The sequence below is a fragment of the Geotrypetes seraphini genome, chromosome 1 (assembly GCF_902459505.1).
Source record: "Geotrypetes seraphini chromosome 1, aGeoSer1.1, whole genome shotgun sequence".
NCBI classification, from domain to species: Eukaryota; Metazoa; Chordata; class Amphibia; order Gymnophiona; family Dermophiidae; genus Geotrypetes; species Geotrypetes seraphini.
Window position 1 is genome coordinate 443,049,063 of NC_047084.1, and position 25,213 is coordinate 443,074,275.

General features: G+C 44.3%; 1 protein-coding gene across 4 annotated transcripts in view; it reads left to right on the forward strand.

Annotated features, from left to right (window-relative positions):
- CCDC171 (coiled-coil domain containing 171) overlaps positions 1 to 25,213 on the forward strand; it is a 608,461-nt gene that overhangs the window by 88,543 nt on the left and 494,705 nt on the right. For all 4 annotated transcript variants that reach the window (XM_033920389.1, XM_033920380.1, XM_033920408.1 and 1 more), the window contains exon 9: positions 7,683 to 7,821. In XM_033920389.1, the coding sequence (XP_033776280.1) occupies positions 7,683 to 7,821 (139 nt within the window). The remainder of the gene's footprint in view (positions 1 to 7,682; positions 7,822 to 25,213) is intronic.

Genomic DNA, 25,213 nt, shown 5'->3' on the forward strand with positions numbered 1-25,213 from the left:
CACCGCCCTGTATGCCTCGGTAGTAGCCGCAGATGGATCACGCAACAAGTCCTGTTTCAGCATTGTCACTTGTCGTTCAAGATATATTATGCGATATGCTATTCTACGGGTTCTAGTAGTGACATAAGCAATAATATCCCCGCGTAATACCGCTTTGGCCGCATCCCAAAATAAAGTTGGTTGGTCAACATGTTGGGCATTATGTGTACAGTAATCCTCCCATTTTTCGTTTAAGAATTCCTGGAAGTGAACATCTTTGTGTAAATAGGAGGGAAATCGCCATCCAGTTCCCGGACCCCGTGGACCCCCCAGTGCCACATCAATCCAGATCATATTGTGGTCCGATATTTCCAAAGGGCCTATCGTGGCCTCCGAGACCTTAGGAAACAAAGTCTCAGAGAGTAGAATGTAATCTAGTCTAGAAAAAGAACCGTGCGCTCTCGACTGGTGCGTATAATCCCGTTCAGTTGGATGTAATAGTCTCCAGGAGTCCACCAACCCCAAGGCTCTACACAAATAGGGAATGCCCTTCGTTTGTTTTACTCTGGTCATACTCGTCGACCCAGAGCGGTCCATAGTGGGATTATGTACCTGATTTAGGTCACCCACCAAAATTAGGGGGCAGCCCAGATCCTGCACACAAATATTCACCAAATTCTGAAAAAATGCATGTTGATAGCTATTTGGACCATATCCCACCAATAGTCTGAATGTCCCACCCGGTCCCTCCACCCTTACCAATAGATACCTACCCCGAGGTTCACGTCGCAATACCCGCACTGTACCTAAGAAGCCCTTGCGAATCAATATGGCCACCCCAGCTCTCCTCCCTGGTGCAGAAGCAAAGTGTAAATCTCCGACCCATTCTCTCTGAAGTTTTCGGTGTTCACTATCAGTAAGCCTAGTCTCCTGTAAGCAAGCTATATCTACAGAGTGATGTTTCAATTGGGAAAGTATTTTAGTGCGTTTTACTGGAGAAATGATTCCTGAAACATTCCAGGAAAGAATACGTAAATTACGATCACCCGCAAGGATCCCTGTTCCTCCCGTCAATAACACCACTTCCCGTAGTATTAAGAGTCCCGGGACGCCCAGCCTCGCCCCGAGACCACACAATCCACTCCCAAGCAGACCACCCTCTCCGCTGGAAACCATGCAATAAAAAAGGCAGTATACATACAAACATCCCCAAACCATACCGCTGCTGCCCCCAAGAAATCCCCAGGCCCCTCTTCCCCGTTAACTAATCCCAGAACCCCCATCAGGAGGAACTAGAGTCACAGAAATGGTCACCCCCCAGGGCAACCCTGACCTTCAAGTATCTGCTTATCACCATAATACATGAAAAACAATGTCCCTGCCAACAGCAAGTAGCACAAAAGTCTTATGCAGGCACCCACCCTACCCAGCCTGCGTCCAAACCCAGGTTAATCCGCTCCCGGCTTCTGGGCGCCCAGCTGCTGCAGGTAGACATCCGCCTCCTCTGGGGTCTGAAAGGTTTTCCAGACTCCATTACAATGAATCCTCAATGTAGCTGGATAGTTGAATTGAAAACGCTGCTTTAAATCCGCCAGGCGTGCACATAAAGGGTAGTAAGGTCGCCGCCGTTCCTGCAAAGCTACCGAGAAGTCCTGGCTCAGTCGGACTGGCTGACCATCATAGTTCAGATCAACCTTCTTGGCTCTGTACTGGCGCAGCAACTCAATTTTGTGTTGGAAATTTAACAATTTCAATATCACAACACGCGGGCGCCCGTCTAGGCCAGATCGAGGGCCCAGCCGATGCGCCCGTTCTATGCGTAAGGGCCCCAGTGAAGGTCTCAAAGTGAACTCGTCCCGCAGCCAGGTCTCCAATAATTCAGGTAAGGCTCTCTCCGGCAACGTCTCCGGAATGCCCATCAGACGCAGGTTAGAGCGACGAGATCTGTTCTCTAAATCATCAATCTTATCATGCTGAGCCCTAACCTGCGCCTGCTGCGTGCTAATATCTGTGTCCCGCGCCGTCGAGGAATCCTCCAAGTCAGACACTCTGCCTTCCAGCTCCGCGGTGCGAGCCGCCGCTGTGGCCAGCAAAGCCTCAATATTAGCAATTTGGGAGGCAAGTGTCTCCATTTGGGGCCCCAATACCTGCGAGAGCGCTGTTTTAATTTCGCTCAGAGCCGACTCAGTCAGGCTGGAGACCGCCGCCGCGGGACTCGCCGCCATCTTGGGCTCCACCGGTCGTGCACGTGGTCCGGTTTTCTTTGCTGATTTCGGCTGCATGAAGTCTTGGGATCGGGTAAGGTAACGATCCATATATTTAGGGATCGTACCCGGCGTCTCTTACAGCGATCGGGTCGGCAGGGTGTCAGTAATTCTGTGCAAATCGGCAGGGCTGCCCCGGAGTGAACGAGGAGACGTCCTCACTCGCTCATGTCATCACGTGACCCTCTGCAGCTAGTTTTTAATCCACGTGAGTATTCACCCTCGATTCTATAGCTTGCAATTTTACGAAGTAGTCGTTCATGTGGAACCTTGTCAAACGCCTTCTGAAAATCCAATATACAATGTTGACCAGGTTCCCCTTGTCTATCTGCCTGTTTACTCCCTCGAAGAAATGCAGCAAGTTCTTCAAGCAAGATCTGCCTTTGCTGAAACCGAGCTGGCTGGTCCTCATTAAACCGTGTCCATCAAGGTGATCAATGATGCAGTCCTTTATCAGCACCTCTGCCATCTTTCCTGGTATCGAGTTTCCTGGATCTCCCCTCGAACCTTTTTTGAAGATCGGCGTAACATTCGCCACCTTCCAGTCATCCGGAATCTTTCCCAATTTGATCAGCAGATTGGCTATCAGTTGAAGCAGTTTAGCTATAGTCCCTTTCAGTTCCTTGATGACCCTTGGATGGATGTCATCCGGTCCCAGGGATTTATCGCTCTTAAGCTTATCAATCTGCCTGCCTACCTCTTCTAGACTGACCGTCAACCCTGTCAGTTTCCCGTTTTCATTTCCAGCATATAGTCTGATGGGTTCCAGTATGCTGTGTATATCCTCTTCAGTAAATATAGACGCAAAAAATGTGTTCAGTTTGTGATTTCGTTGTCCTCCTTTAGCACTCCCTTTATTCCATGGTCATTCAACGGTCCCACTGCTTCCTTCGTGGGTCGTTTCCCCTTAATATATTGAAAGAACGGCTTGAAGTTTTTCGCCTCCTTGGCTATTTTTTTTCTCTTAGTCTCTTTTGGCCCCTTTTACCGCCTTATGGCACCTGTGTTGATGTTGTTTGTGCTTATTCCAGTTTTCATCCGTTTTTGACCTTTTCCATTCTTTAAACAAAGTTTTCTTGTCTCTGATCGTTTCCTTTACCTCTACAGTGAGCCACGCCAGTTCTTTTTCCTCTTGGATCCTTTTTTGATACGTGGTATTATAGATTTTGCGTGGTATCATAGCTTCTATAGCTTAGCTTCATCAGTAATGCCAGGTTTCACACTAAGTTGTTGAGGGGCAGGCTTTAGTTTTAGGTGTGTTTAACAATAGGCAATACTATCTATTAGCCTGACTTTTTTGTTAATTTGTATGTGAGGCTTTGTGGATGCACAAATATAGCTACGCCTATGAAGATGAAAGTAGGAACTAGCAGTCAGAGTTAGAGTTGGCAGAGGATACTATGTCTCTGCTGGCTGAACAAACAACTGGACTACAATATGGGAAGTTAGAGCTAGCAGTCTGAGAGCTAGAAGCACTAAACAGGATTGGTAACCTCATGAGTCTGCTCCGATCCGATTTTTGGCCGATTCTAAAAGAGCTATTGATGTGCTAAAAGTTTTGCATGCAAATGATTCACATGGAGGTTCTTCGTAATTGCCGTCTCTCCTGATCTATTGATTATGACTCTCACACATGCTCAGAGTCGGCAGGGGAAGCCCAGTGTCATAGCTAAGCTGAGTGACACCCGGGATAGTGGTGCCTTTCCCCTGCGTACATCCCTTCCCCATACCTTTTTAACTTCGGCGCGAGCAGCCACCAACCACCTGCAACTGCTTTGGCGCTCTCTCCGATGTCACTTTCTAGGCATGGGTCCCCGAAGTGATGCCGATGTGGGCAGCAAGTTGGTGGCTGCTCACACCAAAGTTAAAAATGTTTGGGGGAAGGGAAGTGGTGTGCACGCAGCAGGGGGAGGAGTGGGAGGGGGTAGGGAGTGGAGAGGAGGAGGAGTGCTGGCGCCCTGAGCAAGATGGTACTGGGGGTGAACCGCCCCCACTGCCCCCCCTTACTATACCACTGGGGAAATCCAAACTTCTGAAAAACAGGGGAATTTCTGCTTTGGAAATGCCCCTCATTCCCAAAGCAGATATTCCCTTCATAAAACATTAATTTGTGCCATGGTTAGAGCAAGCACTGTACTTGGTTAGAGCAAGCACTATACTTGTTTGATTTGTATATCACTTTGCAGTGTTCTACCCAGAAATTTTTTCCAGCCAGGTGGCATGAAAAAGTAGCCAGGTGGGGCGGGATGGGGAAATTTGGTGGTGGGGAAAATTAACCCCCTCTTTTACTAAGGTACGCTAGCGTTTTTAGCACACGCAAACCCCTGAGCTACGCAGGAAAACTAACACCAGCTCAATGCTGGTGTTAGCGTCTAGTGTGCACGGCAATTCTGCACACGCTAAGTACAAGCTAAAACCGCTATCGTAGCTTAGTAAAAGGAGCCCTAAATGTGTACTATTTTTATTATTATTATTTTCCAATGCTCAAAATGACTTCCTTTTTTAAGGTTTGACACTTGTGCCAGAATATTTTTACTAAATTTAAGAAGTATCCAATTCTAGAAGGGAATAATTAGATATTTGCCCTCTTTCAAATGGTATAGAGCAGAGATCTCAAAGTCCCTCCTCGAGGGCCGCAATCCAGTCGGGTTTTCAGGATTTCCCCAATGAATCTGCATTGAAAGCAGTGCATGCACATAGATCTCATGCATATTCAATGGGGAAATCCTGAAAACCCGACTGGATTGCGGCCCTCAAGGAGGGACTTTGAGACCCCTGGTATAGAGGTTTAAAAAAGGGAAATGGGTTAATGAAGTCATTAGGTTCAATCTAGAAATTTATTTCTGCATGAATTTAAACAACTAAAAAAAAGATAAATATAGCTCATCCAGTCATACAAGAAATGGCTCTACAGCACCTCTAATAATGTTTTGATCACTAGGTTCTTTCCTGAGGTCTTACTGAGGATATGAAATAGATGCGATCCCCACTTCCAGACCTCTTTCACATAATTTATGGAGAGGTGTTACTGAGCCTTGAAGGAGACCTGTGATTGATCTTTATCTTCTACTTTTTTTGTTGTACACTTCCCCCTCCGTATTCACGGGGGTTAAGGGCAGAGCCGGCCCATGAATATTAAAAAAACATGAATAATATTCGGACCAGTTCTGCCCCTAACCCCCCGCTTCCACCGGCTATTGTAAGCCCTGAAAGCCCCCCCTTAAGCCTTACCTGGTGGTCTAGTGGGTTTTCATGCAGGAGCGATCTTCCCATGCTCCTGCTCCATGCAGATCGCTCACAGGAAATGGCTGCCTTAAGCTCCTGTAGTCTCTCAAATCATTTCCTCAAGCCATGGTCTTGGCATTTCTTTCCTTTCCTCTCCCTTCCCTGGTCTTCCTTCTCCTCTCTCTCTCCCCAATTGGGTACTGCTGCAGTAGCACTTCTCTTCCCCTCCCCAATTGGGTGCAGCAGCACTTCTCTTCCCCTCCCCAATTGGGTGCAGCAGCAGCATTTCTCTTCCACCCCCCCAATTGTGTGCAGCAGCTTTTCTCTTCCCTCTCCCCCAAAAAACTTGAGTGCAGCAGCCAGAACATTTCTCTTCCCCCTCCCCCCAAAAATGGGTGCAGCATCAGCAACATTTCTCTTCCCCCTCCCTCCCAAAAATGGGTGCAGCAGTAGAACATTTCTCTTCCCCCCTCCCCCATTCGGTGCAGCAGCAGAATTTCTCTTCCCCCTCCCAAAAATGGGTGCAGCAGCAGAACATTTCTATTCCCCCTCCCCTCCCCCATTCGGTGCAGCAGCAGAATTTCTCTTCCCCCTCCCTCCCAAAAATTGGTACAGCAGCAGAACATTTCTCTTCCCCCTCCCCTACCCCATTAGGTGCAGCAGAAGAATTTCTCTTCCTATCCCTCCCAGCTCACACACCTGTCGGCAGACTTGGTAGGCAAGTTGTAAGCTTCCTTCCATCGCTGACCTATCTTCCATAGGGAGGGAAGTTTACAACTTGCTGCTCTTCCTTGCTTCGGGCCTTCCTCGTTGCTGGGTTCTGCCTTCGCGGAAACAGAAAGTAGGCAGGACCCGGCAGCAAGGAAGGCCTGAAGCAAGCTGTAAGCTTCCACCCGTTGTTGACCAGTCTCCTGCCTGTCTCCTGCCTTAGCCCGTAGGGAACTCGTGCTTCGGGGCTCTAAGGTGGGCGTGCCGGCTTCCCTTCTCCCCCTCCCCCGCGATGTAACTTCTGGTTTTGTAGGGAAGAGAAGGGAAGCCGGCACGCACATCTTAGAGCCCCGAAGCATGAGTTTGCATTACCAAGCTGGTGAAAGGTGGGTTTTTCTTTTTTTTTTTTAAATGTTGAGCAGCGGCGGCGGCAGCTACAGGATTCACGATAGATGACAGTTGGGCGCAGCGCCCGGCTAAAAGGCCCTGGGGAGTATACTGACTTTGGGTGATTCTCTTGAGACGGTAAAGCAGTTTTTAAAAATCTATTTATAAAAAATATATAATGTAGAGCTGCTAGTTGGCGTTCAGTGCATACTGTATGTTTATCTCTTTGTAGTTTTACTGTCAACTCCCATTAGCATTCAAGGCTGGAAAATCTGTTTAAAAACTGACCATTTTGTTCAACTCCTGAACATCTTTTATGGGTTTGCTTGAGGAAGGGGAATTTTAAGACAATTCTTAGCTAGGGAGTCTCCACATATGGGACTGACTGTCTGCTTGTTCATGGAGAAAGCAAAGTAAACCTGTAACAGGTGATCTCCACGAACAGCAGGATAAGTCATTTACACATACCCTTATGTACTCCTGTTATTTATTTAACAAATTTCTCAACCGCCTATTACTAGGTGGCTTACAAATAACAACATTCATAAAATAACTTAAAAAACAAAATTTATACAGACAGTCAGTAAACATTTGAAGTCCTTCAGTAAGAGCAGTTTATCCACAGTGTTCTTTTATATGTTAATCAAAACCAGAATAAACAATATTTTTTCTAGCTTAGTTTTATAGTATGACTGAGAAGGCCTTGCAGTGTGTGTTCCTGGGTGGTACTTAACCACGCATGTGCAGAAAGACTTTCTAGTCTTTTCTACCTTACATCTAGGCACATTCCTTCATCTAATGCCATCATCTATAGAAGTGATTGACCTCACCTACTGTCTATGAAAAACATCAGTGAATGGCAAGTGACTAATTTCCAGTAGTTTGTCATCTATTATAGAATGAGAGTTGGTGAAATCTTACAGTTTTCTTTCAAGGTATTAAGGTCTATAAGGTAAACATCAATCCTTTGATAAATTATAAACATCATTCTTTTAAGTGTCAAGGCTCCAAACAGTCCCTCCATAAGTTTTAAGTGAAAAACAGTGACTGTTAGATGGCATGACATATATAGTACTATTGGCTTGTTTCAAAAGTCTGTTCCATACTAAAACTTTTCAGACTAGAGCAAGATTATTCCTTAACAATGAACCATCTTACTGAAGAAATAGAGGGGAAAAATAGGAAGATTACAGAGCTTTCCGTAAGACTCAAGAATAATGAAACAAATTCCAAGGAGCTACAGGAAGAGCTTACATTGGTAAGTACCAGTATGCAAAATGTTTTTTTTTAAAATTTCTAATCCAATGGAAATTTGAAATAATCATATGAAAAGGGTTGAGAATGTCTGTCCATCTCTCTATCTGGGGCAAAATAACTTTCTGAAAATGTAATGGGATAGGATGGAACTTGGTATGCAGTGAAAAATGGGTAAAAAGAGATAAGTTTGAAAAAACCAGATCAGAACAGGGGTTCCATAGAAATAAGACCTCCCCCTACTATTAAAAAAAAACCTTTGGCCCAGCATATTTATATAGGAGGAGTAGCACAGAAACTTAGATACAATGAAACATAGCAGGGAATTTACACAAACCAGATATATGCACACTTGTTGAAGCAATGCAGATGTAACATAAATGCAAATAAAAAGAAATACTGTAGTGTTAAAATATTTTCAGCCAATCTAGCAGTGCTTCATCATTTGTAGTTAAAATTTTCTCATCTGTCATAGGTCTGTAGGGCTCTATGCATTTCTGGTTCTGGTATTGTCTCGGCCCTCAAAGGATAGTATGTTATGTTAAGTTAATCAGATTTTCTATTCCACCTTTACCTATTCAGTTCAAAGTCTGATTACATATCTGGAGCTTGGGTCAGTTATCCAGGAAATTACAATGGACAGTTGGACAGGTAGATCAGTACAACTATTAATACAGTTAGGTCATATTTACAAATACATAGTTACAAGTAAGTCCATTGTTGGCTTGTCGTTATGTCTCATTGGTTGCATAGTGTGACAAACCCAGGTCCGTTTCGGGTTTTGGCCAAAACAAACCCGAATCCGTACCGGGTTTTGCCCCAGTGATCAGGAGTATTCACAGTGCACCTAGATGCAGGAGGGCTGATCAGGTGACCTGCCAATTGATTGATGAAGCTGACTTCTGCTCTGATTCTGACATGTAGGTAGAAGAGACAGGGCAGGATAAGATTAAGAGAAAAATCCTACACTCCATGCAGACCTGTCACTGTCAGAAAGCTTATTCAGTTTGAACAGCCTGTTAAAATCAGGGCTAGGGAGAAACCTGCCTGTAATAGCAGGAAGCAAGCCGGTGTGTGGAAAACCCTTCCCCCCACCTTCTCAGAGGGGGAGTGGTTATCCACAGGATATAACGAGGCACAGGGGACACATGAGGGAGAGAGAGGAGAGACGGGAGAATGGGAAGCTGAGAGGAGGCAGTCTCTCACAGACTGTCCCATGCTGAGGCAGATGAGTTACCTCCTGTCTGGGACACTGGAGTACAGCCAGAAGGAGAAGCCATGGAGGGGCAGGAAAGCTGTGTAGGAGCTGACACTCTGCCAACACCCATGGAGACCCAGTAAGCCTAAGATTGGGATTTAATTTCTTTATGCTGCAAGCTTGTCTCTTACCCGTTTGAAGCCAGTGAAGCTCTCCTGGGAAGCCACATTTTTGAGGTTTTCTGTAAAGCAGGAATGTGTGTGTTTTCTGACAAACCATTTTGAATGTATTTCCTGTATGATGCTTCAGCTGGGAAATCTCGATGGTCCTGCACAGCTGTGCCTGATTGCTACAGCAACGTTTAGAGGGAAACGTTTGCTTGATTTTGAACTCTGAATAATGCTGTGATTCTTATGTGTTCTGGACTGTTGGATAAAAGCATTACTTATCTGATTATTACTGCTCTGGTGAAGAGAACTGTATTTCTTGACTGATTAAAGTCCAGAAGCAGGGGACTGTACACAAGGCAGTGCTGACCCAGATTCAACTGCCTAATTATATTATTGTGAACCTTTGTATTTCATGCAATACCAGTCCATCTTGAACTACAAGGCTGTTGCCTATATTTTTTTGATTTATTCAACCAGTGGTTGAAATAAAGTTTATTTTTGCTTTGCCATTTCTGACTAAGATGCCTTTATACTTTGCATGCTGATAAGTTTAGAATGTGCCTGTTCTAAAGACCTGAAGGATCCCTTAGTGGAAAGGGACACGTCGGGTTTCAGCTTTGGTCACATTCCCAGGTGCTTGCTGCGCCTTACAGGAGCCCGGGTTGTGTCAATTTGGTGTCAGGAGTGCGATTTGGTACCTCCTTCAGGTGAAGAAAGGCATAGCAAGGTGGAAAAATTTTTTTTTTTTTTTGTTCTTCTGGATTTTCAACTGTGGATTAATGTTGTCGGAGGAAAAGTTTGTTGGACTAAACTTCTGGAAGTGATTGCTGAACTGGGAGTTAGAAGTCTTCAGGACAGCGTTTTGGAGCCTGCAGAGGAGCAGCTGGATCAACAGCGGATGAATCCACAGCAGTGCAGCGCAGGAGAGTGTTCCAGGAGTGGAGCCGGTGACCAGACGATCCCTGGAGTTTCCGGTGGAACCAGAGGGGGCCGGGAGGTCCTGGAAGATGGGCGGTGCACCCTGTAAGGAGCACAGAGGCGAAGACTCGCCAGTACTGCGGTAAGCGCACTAGACAGAGGGTCTAGGAGGGTGGTACTGGGGGTGTCAGTGATTGTTAGGATACCACACTTGGATCGAGTGTTTGTGTCTCACATTTCCACAGATCCAGGATGGAGTCTTCAGCATTTGTGGCAGTGGCAGCGGAGTGTCACAGGCAGAACGAGGAGCTGAAGAAGGTGATAGACGCCAATCAAGGTCTGTGGCAGGCGAGCCAAGAAGCAGCAGAGTGGCACCACAAGGACTTTGTACATGTACTGGAGGCACAGGCACAAATGATGGGACGGCTGTTGCAAGTGTTAGAGGCATACATGGACGCCCAAAGTAGGGTAAATATTGTGAGACCTGCTTTTAGAGCACACCCACCCACACCCATCCCGATACACACATCTGGGGATATAGGACCCAGTGGGAAAAGATTTGCTAGAACCCAGGGTAACACCCAGAGGAAATTTACACCTAATACAGGGGTGCAATGTTTCAAGTGTGGGGGAAGAGGACACCGACAGTGGGAATGCAGGCAGAGGAGAGACTGTACCATAACAACTGAGGTAAGGAGGAGCCCTCAGGGGGGTTATGTGCAGAAGGTATGGGTACAAAACAAAGCAGTGACTGCCTTACTAGACACAGGGGCGGAACAGAGTGCTATGGCCAGTGACCTGTGGCAACAGATAAAAGGTGACATCTCGGAAAGCACTAGCCTTAAGGAAGTTGAGATAGGATGTGTCCACGGTGATAAAAAGAAATACCCGGTGCGGATAGTGAATGTGAAGAGTGAAGGGGCAGCGGTATCATTGCAAGTTGCCCTAGTACACAACCTACCTTATGCCCTGATATTAGGTCAGGATTGGCTAAGAACCCAGGGAGGAGAGTTCCAAGTAGCCGGCCATAATAATATAAGCATACAGGCGGGTAGCCAAATATTAGGGGCATGGACCAAAAGAAAGCAGAATTACCCGAGGAGAGTACGGAGAGGCTGGCAGCCGACATTAAGATGGGTATCAATGTCTGATAAAGCCAAGGCCCCTACTAGAGCTTATGAGCGCGCAGCAGGTTATGACATATATGCAGCTCAAGAGGTAGAGGTGCCCGCTCAGGGGAGAGCAGTAGTATGCACTGACATACAGGTATCACCACCCCCAGGCTCCTATATAAGACTTGCCTCACGGTCAGGTTTGGCAGCGAAGAAGGCTATAGAAGTGGCAGTTGGGGTGATTGATCCCGATTACCGGGGTAATGTTGGAGTAATATTGGTGAATCATGGGTCGGAGCCCTATTGGGTCCGACAGGGGGATTGCATCGCTCAGATGATATGTGAGCGGATCTGGCCAGCAAAATTGCAACAGTGGGTACACTTGCCAGTAACAGGCAGGGGTGCTAAAGGCTTTGGCTCATCCGATAGGGCAATTCCCGCAGAGCAAGGTAAGCAGGAACAGCTACCAGGAGAGGCTCAGCAGGGAGTTAGGATAGGACAGAATGGCAGTCAAGAACATAAGATACAGGGAAGTGTCCCAGAAACAATTACACTACATGAACCTCAAAGGAAGGGCAGAGCAGGTATGGAGGAAGTCCTCAAACAAGAACTGAGGGAGTTGAGGGAACAATTAAAGTCCCTGAGGGAGGAAAAGAAACAAGAAATGTACGATCATACACAACAGTCAGCAGAAACCTTTAATAAAGCCCTGACGGAGATGGCTGGGCAACTCTCCCAAATAGGCAAACAGGTAGTTGATAACCAACATCAGCAAGAAGAACTGGGAAAAATCTTAGAAACCCTATCAGGGAAATGGAAGGATAGGGAAGGAGAAAATAATAAATGGGGTGAACAGAAACAAGTACTAGATGCCCAAGTAGAACAACAGAAGTTGCAGCTTGATAAAATGGAGAATACACTAAAAGAAATTCAAACCCAAGTAGGGAGGAGTAAAAAGGAAAGGTTGAACGAGAGGGCTGAGGCTGTTGCAGCCCTAGCCCAGCGGGTGGAAGGGGTAGAAGTTCTGGATCAAAGAGAGATGGAGCCTACCCAAACACCAGTGCTACATTGGCCTGAAGATTTTCAGGACCCTCCTGCCATTACACAGGACCTTGAGAAGGACTGTAGGAATTCTAGGTTAAGTGAGGAGGCTGAAATGAATAGGGTAGAGGAAGATCTATCCCTACCGGACCCAATGATGTTAGGAGAGGAGGTGAGACTCTCTCCCCAGAAGTGGGCACAATTTTTCCCTCACTTGTGTCCCGGTCAGCTCGGAGGGAGTTTACAGGGACCTGAAGCCACTCAGTCCTCAGGTAAAAAAACTAGAAATAAGAAACGTCATTGATTATTGCGCATCCCAGAGAATACAGGAGGTCCTTCATCTTTAAGCAGGAGTCAGCTTTTAAGTGTGGGGGAATGTGACAAACCCAGGTCCGTTTCGGGTTTTGGCCAAAACAAACCCGAATCCGTACCGGGTTTTGCCCCAGTGATCATGAGTATTCACAGTGCACCTAGATGCAGGAGGGCTGATCAGGTGACCTGCCAATTGATTGATGAAGCTGACTTCTGCTCTGATTCTGACATGTAGGTAGAAGAGACAGGGCAGGATAAGATTAAGAGAAAAATCCTACACTCCATGCAGACCTGTCACTGTCAGAAAGCTTATTCAGTTTGAACAGCCTGTTAAAATCAGGGCTAGGGAGAAACCTGCCTGTAATAGCAGGAAGCAAGCCGGTGTGTGGAAAACCCTTCCCCCCACCTTCTCAGAGGGGGAGTGGTTATCCACAGGATATAACGAGGCACAGGGGACACATGAGGGGGAGAGAGGAGAGACGGGAGAATGGGAAGCTGAGAGGAGGCAGTCTCTCACAGACTGTCCCATGCTGAGGCAGATGAGTTACCTCTTGTCTGGGACACTGGAGTACAGCCAGAAGGAGAAGCCATGGAGGGGCAGGAAAGCTGTGTAGGAGCTGACACTCTGCCAACACCCATGGAGACCCAGTAAGCCTAAGATTGGGATTTAATTTCTTTATGCTGCAAGCTTGTCTCTTACCCGTTTGAAGCCAGTGAAGCTCTCCTGGGAAGCCACATTTTTGAGGTTTTCTGTAAAGCAGGAATGTGTGTGTTTTCTGACAAACCATTTTGAATGTATTTCCTGTATGATGCTTCAGCTGGGAAATCTCGATGGTCCTGCACAGCTGTGCCTGATTGCTACAGCAACGTTTAGAGGGAAACGTTTGCTTGATTTTGAACTCTGAATAATGCTGTGATTCTTATGTGTTCTGGACTGTTGGATAAAAGCATTACTTATCTGATTATTACTGCTCTGGTGAAGAGAACTGTATTTCTTGACTGATTAAAGTCCAGAAGCAGGGGACTGTACACAAGGCAGTGCTGACCCAGATTCAACTGCCTAATTATATTATTGTGAACCTTTGTATTTCATGCAATACCAGTCCATCTTGAACTACAAGGCTGTTGCCTATATTTTTTTGATTTATTCAACCAGTGGTTGAAATAAAGTTTATTTTTGCTTTGCCATTTCTGACTAAGATGCCTTTATACTTTGCATGCTGATAAGTTTAGAATGTGCCTGTTCTAAAGACCTGAAGGATCCCTTAGTGGAAAGGGACACGTCGGGTTTCAGCTTTGGTCACATTCCCAGGTGCTTGCTGCGCCTTACAGGAGCCCGGGTTGTGACAATAGGCAGTTTAGAAATAGGCTATTACAGTTGTTTTAGTTACTTCAATGTTGGCTTACTTGGTACAGAAATGCTCTTAAAAGCTTTCTGAACCTGAGATAATGGTCATAGGATCATAGTGTAAATGGCAGCTGCTTCCTGCATTTCACTAATTGATATTGGATGGATAAGGTGATTTGCCTGGTAGACTTTATACTATTGCATGCTGGGAATTTTAAATGGAAAAGATTTCTGGTGGAATATCTGTTGGAGGCACCCTAGAATAGGATGGCCAATTCTGTTAGCCAGGGGCATTTCCTCTCCGGATCTTAAAGGTAGTGATGCTAATTTAAACTTGATTCTTGAGGTTATGGACAACCAATGTAGTTTCATATAGTAAGTAGGGTTGTAGGTGTTCCAATTTCCATAGTCCATATACGAGTCTTACTGCTTCATTTTGAGCTAGTTGTAGATGCAATAGCAATGTTTTATAGTAAAGAATTAGTGTTACATTATAGTAGTCTAGTTGGGATAGGATTAGGGATTGCACTACAATTCAGAAGGCCTCTGTTTAAAGGTACCGTATTTTCACGCAAATAACACGCACCCGTATAAAACGCGCACACGTGTATAGCGCGCAGAAATCACGATGATAAGCACAAAAACTTTGGTATAACGCGCTCACGATTATACCGCGCATGCTGCCCGACTCTCCGTTCACCCCCCTGACTTCCGTGCACTGCCCCGCCTCTCCGTGCGCTGTCCCGACTCTCCGTTCACCCCCCCTGACTTCCGTGCACTGCCCCGACTTTCCGTGCGCTGTCCCGACTCTCCGTTCACCCCCCCCTGACTTCCGTGCACTGCCCCGACTTTCCGTGCGCTGTCCCGACTCTCCGTTCACCCCCCCTGACTTCCGTGCACTGTCCCCCCTTGAAGGTCTGTCCCCATCCTGAAAGCCTGATGCCCCCCCCGACGTCCGATACATCCCTCCCCCCGAAGGACCGCCGATTCCCCAACAATATCGGGCCAGGAGGGAGCCCAAATCCTCCTGGCCACGGCGACCCCCTAACCCCACCCCGCACTACATTACGGGCAGGAGGGATCCCAGGCCCTCCTGCCCTCGACGCAATCCCCCCTCCCCCCAACGATCGCCCCCCCAGCCGACCCGCGACCACCCTGGCGACCCCCACGACCCCCACACCCCCCTTCCCCGTACCTTTGGTAGTTGGGCCAGAAGGGAGCCCAAACCCTCCTGGCCACGGCGACCCCCTAACCCCACCCCGCACTACATTACGGGCAGGAGGGATCCCAGGCCCTCCTGCCCTCGACGCAAACCCCCCTCCCCCCCAACGACCGCCCCCCCCAAGAACCTCCGACCGCCCCCCCAGCCGCCCCGCGACCCCCCTGGCGACCCCCACGACCCCCCCCCCCCCCTTCCCCGTACCTTTGGTAGTTGGCCGGACAGACGGGAGCCAAACCCGCCTGTCCGGCAGGCAGCCAACGAAGGAATGAGGCCGGATTGGCCCATCCTAGAGCCTTAGGTCCCACCTGGGGGCGCGGCCTGAGGCACATGGTCGGGTTGGGCCCATGTGCCTCAGGCCGCGCCCCCAGGTGGGACCTAAGGCTCCAGGGCCTATTCTGATTGGCCCACGCGCCTTAGGCCCCACCAGTAGGCGGAGCTTTAGGATGGATGGGCCAATCCGGCCTCATTCCTTCGTTGGCTGCCTGCCGGACAGGAGGGTTTGGGCTCCCTTCTGGCCCGATATTGTCGGGAAGTCGGCGGTCCTTCGGGGTGGGGGTGCGAGTGGTCCTGCCGGGGGGGGGGGGATGTATCGGACGTCGGGGAGTCGGCCGGGCAAGAGGGCTTGGGCTCCCTCTTGCTCCGATCGTGGATGCGGGTGCGGGTGGGAGCGCGTGCGAGCGGTCGTTCGGGGTGGGGGTGCGAGTGGTCCTGCCGGGGGGGGGGATGTATCGGACGTCGGGGAGTCGGCCGGGCAAGAGGGCTTGGGCTCCCTCTTGCTCCGATCGTGGATGCGGGTGCGGGTGGGAGCGCGTGCGAGTGGTCGTTCGGGGTGGGGGTGCGAGTGGTCCTGCTGGGAGGGTGAATCGGGCGTCGGGCGGGGTGGGAACTATGTTTTAAAACTTTTGTATACCGCGCTCACGCATATAACGCGCGAGGGGTATGCGCGGTAGGTAAAAACGCGTATAACGCGCGCGTTATATGCGTGAAAATACGGTACTTTCTGATGGATTTTAGCTTTCTCATCATAATGAAAGCTAGTACTGACATTCATGCAGCCCTCTGTGTATAAAGGTTGCCCACCCCTGAGATGTTAGGGTCCACCTTGGGGGTCAGCGCCTAAGAAAAAGATCTGGGTGTCATTGTAGACAATATGTTGAAACCTTCCTCCCCAAAGTGTGGCAGCGGTCAAGAAAAGCAAACAAGAAGCTAGGAATTATTAAAAAAGAGATAGTTAACAAGATTAAGAATGTTATGCCTCTGTATCACTCCATGGTGTGACGTCACCTTGAGTTTTTCGTTCAATTTTGGTTGCCTTATCTCAAAATAGATGGAACTCTTCTCTCGTATGAGGAAAGACTAAAGAGGTTAGGGCTCTTCAGCTTGGAAAAAAGACTGAGAGGAGTCTACAAAATCCTGAGTGGTGTAGGATGTGTCCAAGTGGATCGATGAATTTTACTCCCATCAAAAATTACAAAGACTAGGGGACACTTGATGAAGATGCAAGGAAATACTTTTAAAACCAATAGGAGAAAATATTTTTTTCACTTGGAGATTAGTTACGCTCTGGAGCACGTCAGAGGTGGTAAGAGTGGTTAACGTAGCTAGTTTTAAGAAAGGTTTTGACAATTTTTTGGAGGAAAAGTCCATATTCTGTCATTGAGCCAGACATGGGGGAAGCCACTGCTTGCCCTGGATCAGTAACATGGAATGTTGCTACTATTTGGGTTTTTGCCAGATACTTGTGTCCTGGATTGGCCACTATGAAGATGGGATACTGGACTAGATGGACCATTGGTTTCAAATTTAATAAAAGTTTGATTGTATCACATTAGCAAAAATTTCAAAGCGATATACAAAATTAAAAATAAATAGTATATGGCAATACAATCGGTAATTATGCAAGCTTAGAAATTAAGGTTCAAAAATTTGATTCCAGATAACTGATAGGCCTAACTGCATGCATATCACAATCTTTAATTTGAGTAGACAGAGTGAAAGTCAGGAATTAAATTACAAAATTCATAGATATAGAAACAAGGTGGTAAACCAGAAGAAATATGGTGCTTAGAAACACAGATAAATGATTGTAGATAAAGGAGAAATGTTCCATCCAGTCTTTCCATCCTTAGCATCCAGTATATCCTCCTCCTCCCTAAGAGATCTCATGTGCCTGTCCCATATGTTCTTGAATTCAGATATAGTCTTTGTCTCTACCACCTCTACCGGGAGACTATTCCACACATTTACCACCCTTTTTGCAAAAAAGATTTTCCTTAGATTTCTCCTGGGCCTATCACCTCTTAACTTCATCCTATGCCTGCTCATTCCGGAGCTTTCTTTCATATGAGACTCATCTCATGTGCATTTATGCCACATATGTATTTAACAAATATCAATCGGTCAATGTGTCTTCTCAATCAAAAGATTTTTTTCTATTTTTTGGGGCATCAGACATGCCAGTTGTTCGCCCCAATTTTTAGCGATACAACAATTTTAGTGGCTATGGCTGTTAGATCAGAAAAGTCGAGCATCGGGATGGTCAGTTAAAATTGAAAAAAAGGGGGACTTAATCTTGAAAAAGCCTTACGGCGAAACATGTCGATATGACAGGTCCCTGACCCGATCTTACCAAGGAAACAACGCTTTTAAGATAAGTTATTTCTTTATAAAACATTAAAAATTTTTCAGCAAGTGGGCGAATGAAGAAGCCACAGCCATAGCCACTAAGATTGTTGTATCGCTAAAAATTGGGGCGAACAACTGGCATGTCTGATGCCCCAAAAAATAGAAAAAAATCTTTTGATTGAGAAGACACATTGACCGATTGATATTTGTTAAATACATATGTGGCATAAATGCACATGAGATGAGTCTCATATGAAAGAAAGCTCCGGAATGAGCAGGCATAGGATGAAGTTTTTGATTGAGAAGACACATTGACCGATTGATATTTGGTATATTGCACTGGCCAATGTAGAAGTATTGACTGGCACATTTACATATGTATTTTAAAACACTCTAAATGACTGCCACTTACGTCTCGCCAAATGTTCCACTTTTAACCTTCCTTCATTAGCCGATATTGAGCGTCTTTTTCAAAGAGTCAGTTTAAAGGGTTCATTCCTCCCTCCATCTTAAAAAAATTTTTTTTCTTGTTTTGGTCTTTTTATATACTCTCTTATCTTAAATAGCCTTAACTCTGGTTCGTTACCATTGTCATGGAGAATTGCCACAATTTTTTCAATAATAAAGGATCTTGAGGATGCCTCAAATTATCGCCCCATTGCTAATATTCTGTTCTTAGCTAAACTAACAGAAAGAATAGTATTTGATCAATTATCAGACTTTGTTGAATCAACCAATGCTTTACATCCAAACCAGACAGGGTTTAGGAAAACCCACAATACAGAGTACTCACTGATTGGTCTGACCACAAATATACTTTACCACCTGGACCATCATAACTCTGTCATCCTCTTTTCCTTAGATTTGTCAGCAGCATTTGACACGATTGATCATGCCTTACTTCTTAATAGACTAAAATCCATAGGTGTCTGTGATCAAATACTTGATTGGTTCAGCTCTTTTCTTTCTAATCGATCATCCATAGTTACCTTTAATGACACTGTATCAAAACCTTATACTCTTAATTATGGTATTCCTCAAAGATCCATCCTATCTCCATTATTCAATATTTTTTTGTCACCCCTATTAAGTCTATGTCAGTCTATAGGCTTCACTACCTTCACATATGCCGATGCTAAACTGGATTGCTGCAATTCTTTATTAATAAATATCACACAAAAAGAAAAGAAGTGCTTTCAGATAATCCAGAACACTACTGTTAAACTCATTCATAACGGAAAAAAATATGATCATGCCACTCCTTTTCTGATTAAATCACACTGGCTCTCAATTAACCACCCCACTTTTATTTTATTCTTGGTATTTAAAACTCTTTCTACTAATGAAACACAATTTATTAATAAATTTCTTATCCCTTATCCATCGCGCGCTCTCTCCGGTCCACTAATCAAAAGCTCATAGTAGTCCCGTCTTTAAGGGTTATCAGAACTCGACGACATGATATGTTCTCAGTGATGGCTCTGCAACTTTGGAACACTTTACTGCAGCATGTAAGAGAGGAAAATGATCTTAGCCGTTTTAAAAGTAACTTAAAGAGTTTCCTTTTTAAATATGCTTTTAATCTTTAAATTATGTTCAAATTTTATACTAGTTTCCCTCCAGGTTTCCCTCCCTAATGTTCTTTCCATCTATGGTTCTTTTCTGTACTTTAAAACATTTAATTGTAGTTCAACCCCTCCTTACCTTGTGTATTGATTAGTCTGTTGGTCTAACCCATCTTTTTAAAAATTTTAAATGGTATGTCTAAATATGTTTATATTTTTATTAATGTAACTTGCTTAGTAAATCTAAATAAGCGATTCATCAAATTAAAATAAAACTTGAAACTTGAAAACATCTGTCATATCTCCCCTCTTCTGCCTATCCTCCAAAGTAAACATATTGAGATTTTTAAGTCTGTACCCATACTCCTTATGATGAAGACCACTGACCATTTTAGCAGCCTTCCTCTGAACCAACTCCATCCTGTTTATATCTTATTGAAGGTTAGGTCTCCAGAATTGTACACAATATTCTAAATGAGGTCTCACCAGAGTGTTGTACAGAGGCATCAGTACCTCATTTTTCCTACTGGTCTTTCCTCTCTCTTTGCACCCTAGCATCCTTCTAGTTTTCACCATCATCTTTTTAACCTGTTTGGCCACCTTAAGATCATCACGTACTATCACACCCAAGTCCTGCTCCTCTTTCATGCACAAATGTTCTTCACCACCTAAACTATACTGTTCTCTCAGGTTTTTTGCAGCTCAAATGCATGACCTTGCATTTCTTAGCATTAAATCTTAGCTGTCAAATTTCAAACCATTATTCAAGATTCACTAGGTCCTTCCTCGTGTTATTCACACCATCAGGGGTATCCATTCTATTCCAGATTTTGGTATCATCCACAAAGAAGCAAATCTTATGAAGGGGTGCTTAAAAGTTCTCTGTGAAATTCCGAGCCATCATGAAGTTCCTGCAGAAGAAAGCTGCAAAGGAAGTCCTTGAATGCATGATGCAAACATTGAGTGATAAATTCCCATTATATTCCACAGTGAAGAACTGATGTGCAAACGTTCAATGTGGAGATTTTGAGATCAAAGATGCAGCAAGGTCTGGGAGGCCTCAAAAGGTGTCAACTCCTGAAATTGTTGTCCACGTCTTGACCTGATTTTGACAGATTAGTGAATATTGCCTTAAATATTTTCTAAGATTCAACATAAGAATAGCCTTACTGGGTCAGACCAATGGTCCATCAAGCCTAGTAGCCCGTTCTCACGGTGGCCAATCCAGATCACTAGTACCTGGCCAAAACCCAAGGAGTAGCAACATTCCATGCTACCAATACAGCGCAAGCAGTGGCTTCCCCCATGTCTTTCTCAATAACAGACTATGGACTTTTCCTCCAGGAAATTGTCCAAACCTTTCTTTAAACCAGCTACACTATCCACTCTTACCACATCCTTTGGCAACGTGTTCCAGAGCTTAATTATTCTCTGCATGAAAAAAAATTTCCTCCTATTGGTATTAAAAGTATATCCATGAAACGTATTGGGTGTATAATCCAAAAGCAGCTGGATAATCAGAAGCTGTCATCCAAGTGGGTGCCCAAATGTTTGTGTGCTGATGAGAAAAGACTTTGAGTGGACACTTCAAGCTGATTTTGTAGCATTTTAAGCAAGCTGGTGCCAACTCTTTGGAACTACTAGTTACTTTTGATTAAACATGGTTACACTACTATGATCCTGAGACAAAACAACAGTCTAAGCAATAGTGGCACTTAGGCTCTCCAAGGCCAAGGAAACTCAAGACCCAAAAGTCAGCAGGAGAGGACATGGCCACAGTGTTGTAGGATCAGGAAGGTGTTGTAATGACTATCTTCCAAGGGGCCAAACAGTTAATGCAGAATACTACTGTAACTTACTGTGCCAATTAAAGGAGGCATTGAAAAAAAAAGGAGAAGGAAGTCCTCTGTATTTCTACCTACACCTACTATTATTGTTTCTATAGTGCTACCAGATGCATGCAGTGTTGTACATTAAACATGCAAGAGATGATCCTTGCTCGAAAGAGCTTACAATCTAAGTTATAACAGATACAGGTGCTCATGAAGGGACAAACAAGGGAAGAAGGGGTAGTGAGGGTAGGGGCTACAGGGAGAAAGAACAGATATAGTGTATTACAAGCTGCAAGAGTTAAGATCTAAAAGCAGCTTCGAAAAAGTGGACTTTGAGCCTGGATTTGAATACCATCAGGGATAGAGCCTGGCGCACTGATTCAGGCAGGTTCCAGGCAAACAGCGCAGCAGTGTAGAAGGGGCGGAGTTGGATGTTGGCAGTAGAGGAGATGGGTACAGGCAAAAGAGACTTACCCAAAGAACAGAGTTCCTGGGGTAGGGTGTACGGAGATATATTGAGGAGCTGCGAGTTAAGTGCACCTGTCTTAATATTAAACCATTCCATGTAGTGATCATTGGATGCTAAATGGCCACCCACTGTAAAATCAGAAACACTTTCCCCATTTGTCAGCACTGAGTCCGGTATGGCCCCATCCCGCATGGATTCCATTACCAACTGCTGCAACAGTTCCCATTGTAAGAGATTTCAGGATCTCCCTACTTCTAGAAGATCTCATACTAGGGATACCCCAATCAATATCTGGCATGTTAAAAGAACCTATTAGTAATACTTCCCCTTTTACAACTACTTTATTTTTCACTCCATAAGATGCACTTATGGAGACTGCGCTGGACCACCGCCAGTTAAAAAAAAGATACCGGGGGAGCTGTGGGCTGCTGGCTTCCCAGCACCAGACCACCAAATGCACCTATGTGTAGAGGAGGAAAAACCATGAAAAAAAATTCTGAACCAAATTTTTTTTCCTTGGTTTTTCCTCTTCTACAGGAGGGTGCATCTTATGGCCCGGTGCATCTTATAGAATGAAAAATATGGTATATTCTAAATATTTACTATTAAATCTCTGTCCACCACTTCTGTCTGTGAAGGAGGGCCTGTATATCACACCAATGTAAATACATTTTCCATTCCCTCTTTCCAGATTGACTTACAGTGCCTCTTCCTTACCCTGCAGATCTTGCAATTGTGTGACTTTAATATGATCTTTAACATACAATGCCACTCCCTCTCCTTTTCTTTCTACCCTGTCTTTCCTGAACAGATTATAGCCTGGTATAACTATATCCCAGTCATGGTTCTCTGTGATTGCCATTATTTCCAACTCAGCCTCTTCCATCATAGCCTCTAGATCAAGAGCTCTGTTTCTTTTCCAGACATTGCCCCCTTTACCCATTTTTGTTGAGGTATTTAGAGATTCACTTACCTGAGGGCTTAAACTCTCCTTGGGGCTTTAATCATCCTGCCCCAATGATTCTAGTTTAAAGCCTTTTGTCAGTAAGTTAGCCTATCTGCTTCTGAAGACACTTCTTCCCTTCTTTGATAGATGGTACACCATCCTTGCTCAACAGCCCTTGGAAAATTATCCCATGGTCCAGGAAGCTGAAATGCTCTTGACGCCACCATCCATGCAGCCACACATTCATCTCCAGGATGTGAGGTTCTCTGCCCTGGCCTTTACTTTCGACAGGGAGGATCATCAAGAATACCACTTGCACATCTTGCTTCACTTTCTCTCACATAGCCACAAAGTCACTTTTGATATGTTTGGAGGGGTACCTAGCAGTATCATTAGTGCCAACGTGGATGAGCAGCATCAGATAATAGTCATTAGGCTTGATGAGTCTTGGCAAGCTCTCCATAACATCTTGGATTTTGGCACCAGGCAAACACTATACCTCCTGGTACATCATGTCTGGTCTGCAGATGGATGCCTCTGTACCCTTCAGAAGGGAATCACCAACCACAATTAGCTTACGCCTCCTAATGGTCACTGATACAGTAGCTTTCGGGATTTGGGAATTTGGTCCTTACTTTCCCTGAGATGCTCGAATTGCCTCTGATTCCAAGGCTGCATACCGGTTTTACAGTTCAAGGGCAGGTGGAGTCATAGTATCAATCCTGCAGGGTCCTGTAATCTGAGTTCAGCTGTCCTCCCTCAGCATGACCTTTTCTTCCCCACTGCTGGAAATCTTTGATGCTTCATGAAGCATTTTATCAGTGTACCTCTCATTCTCATGGATGCTTCTCAGTCTTGCCACCTTTTCTCTCAGTTCCTTTACTTCCTTCATGAGAGATTCAAAGTGAAGACAGCTTGCATATGTATGGAATCACTTCCTCTGCTTGGGTGAAGCTGTAACCTGAGAAACAGCTTTGGTGACACAATGTTTCCCAGTCATACTATGGTTGATAGATACTCACTACTAGAAGGAAAAAGAAAAAAAGCAACAACAGGACCTCTAAAAGGTGTGTTTTTTTCCAGTGAGATTTGACAAACATTGCATTGCAAAGATATTATACAAGCTACTCTCATACTCGCTCAATCCACTTTATAAAATGTAAAGTTCACACTGTTGGGGAAGTATTAATAGCAGGTTGTTTAACCATATCCAAAGGATGGAAATTGATAAAAGTTCCAAGCTTCCAACAACTTGAGTAGACTTTGGACAATATATATATATATATATATATATATATATATATATATATAGGTTATTAAGATTGACTGCTAAACCATATGATCGACTTGCTTTTTTGAGAGCGTTTTTGGGAACCTGACAATAATTTCCAGTACCCCTGAGACAGGCGCACCCAGTTACATGGACACGATTTAAAATTATTTTCTAAACCTCATAGTCTTGGTATAAGACTATTGAGGGAATTGTAGGAATGATCATAAAAAAATGATGTATGTTTGGATTGGATTTGATTTATTATATTTGATATACCACTTGTACATGTGTATTAAACGGTTTACAGTACTAATACATTAGAAATAAGGGTTACATTTTCTTTTTTTTTTCCATTATTTTTTATTTTCTAATTTTTCATAAAGTGTACATAATAATAAATTACAATTGATAAATGCATATTATCACTTTTATATCTAATACATTATATATCTGAATTTGATTTTCCCCCTCACCCTCCCCCCTCCCTTTCATTACTTTAATATAATATTTTAATTTTCAAATTTTTATAAAAAGTATACAACATATTAGAATACAATTGATAAATATTCAATAACTTTTTTATATCTAATACAATATAATCTAAACAAATTTTGTCCCATTTCCCTCCCCCCACCCTTTTATTACCTTTTATTCATACGTTACATTTTGTATAATATATTATAACATACTATGTATAAATTAATTTTTCTTACCCCCCCTTTATGTGTGTCATAAAAAAGATCCTTAAAAGAAGAAAAGAAGAAGAAAACATCATATTATTTATTCATTACAGTATTTTGTCAATGGCCCCCATATTTTTATAAATTTAGTATATGTCCCCTTTTGTATTGCTATTGTTCTTTCCATTTTAAAAATATGACATATTGTATTCCACCAAAATGTGTAATTTAGGTTGTTGTAATTTTTCCAATTGTTAGTTATATGTTGAATGGCAACCCCTGTCATTATTAATAAAAGCTTATTATTTTCTGGTGAAATTTGACTTTTTATTCTCATCATTGTTCCAAATAAAATTGTATCATATGATATTGCAATATGATTTTCCATTAATTTATTAATTTGTGGCCAAATTGAATTCCAAAAAATTTTAATATAAGGACAATGATATAATAAATGATCTAATGTCCCTGGTTCTAGATTACAGTGCCAGCATCTATTAGACTTAGAACTGTCTAATTTTTGCAAACGAGTAGGGGTCCAAAAAGCTCTATGTAATAAAAAGAACCATGTTTGTCTCATAGATGCTGACACTGTACATCCCATTCTCCAAGACCAAATTAGTGGCCATTGAGATGCATTAATTTGATGTCCAATCTCAATGCTCCAAATGTCTCTTAGACCATT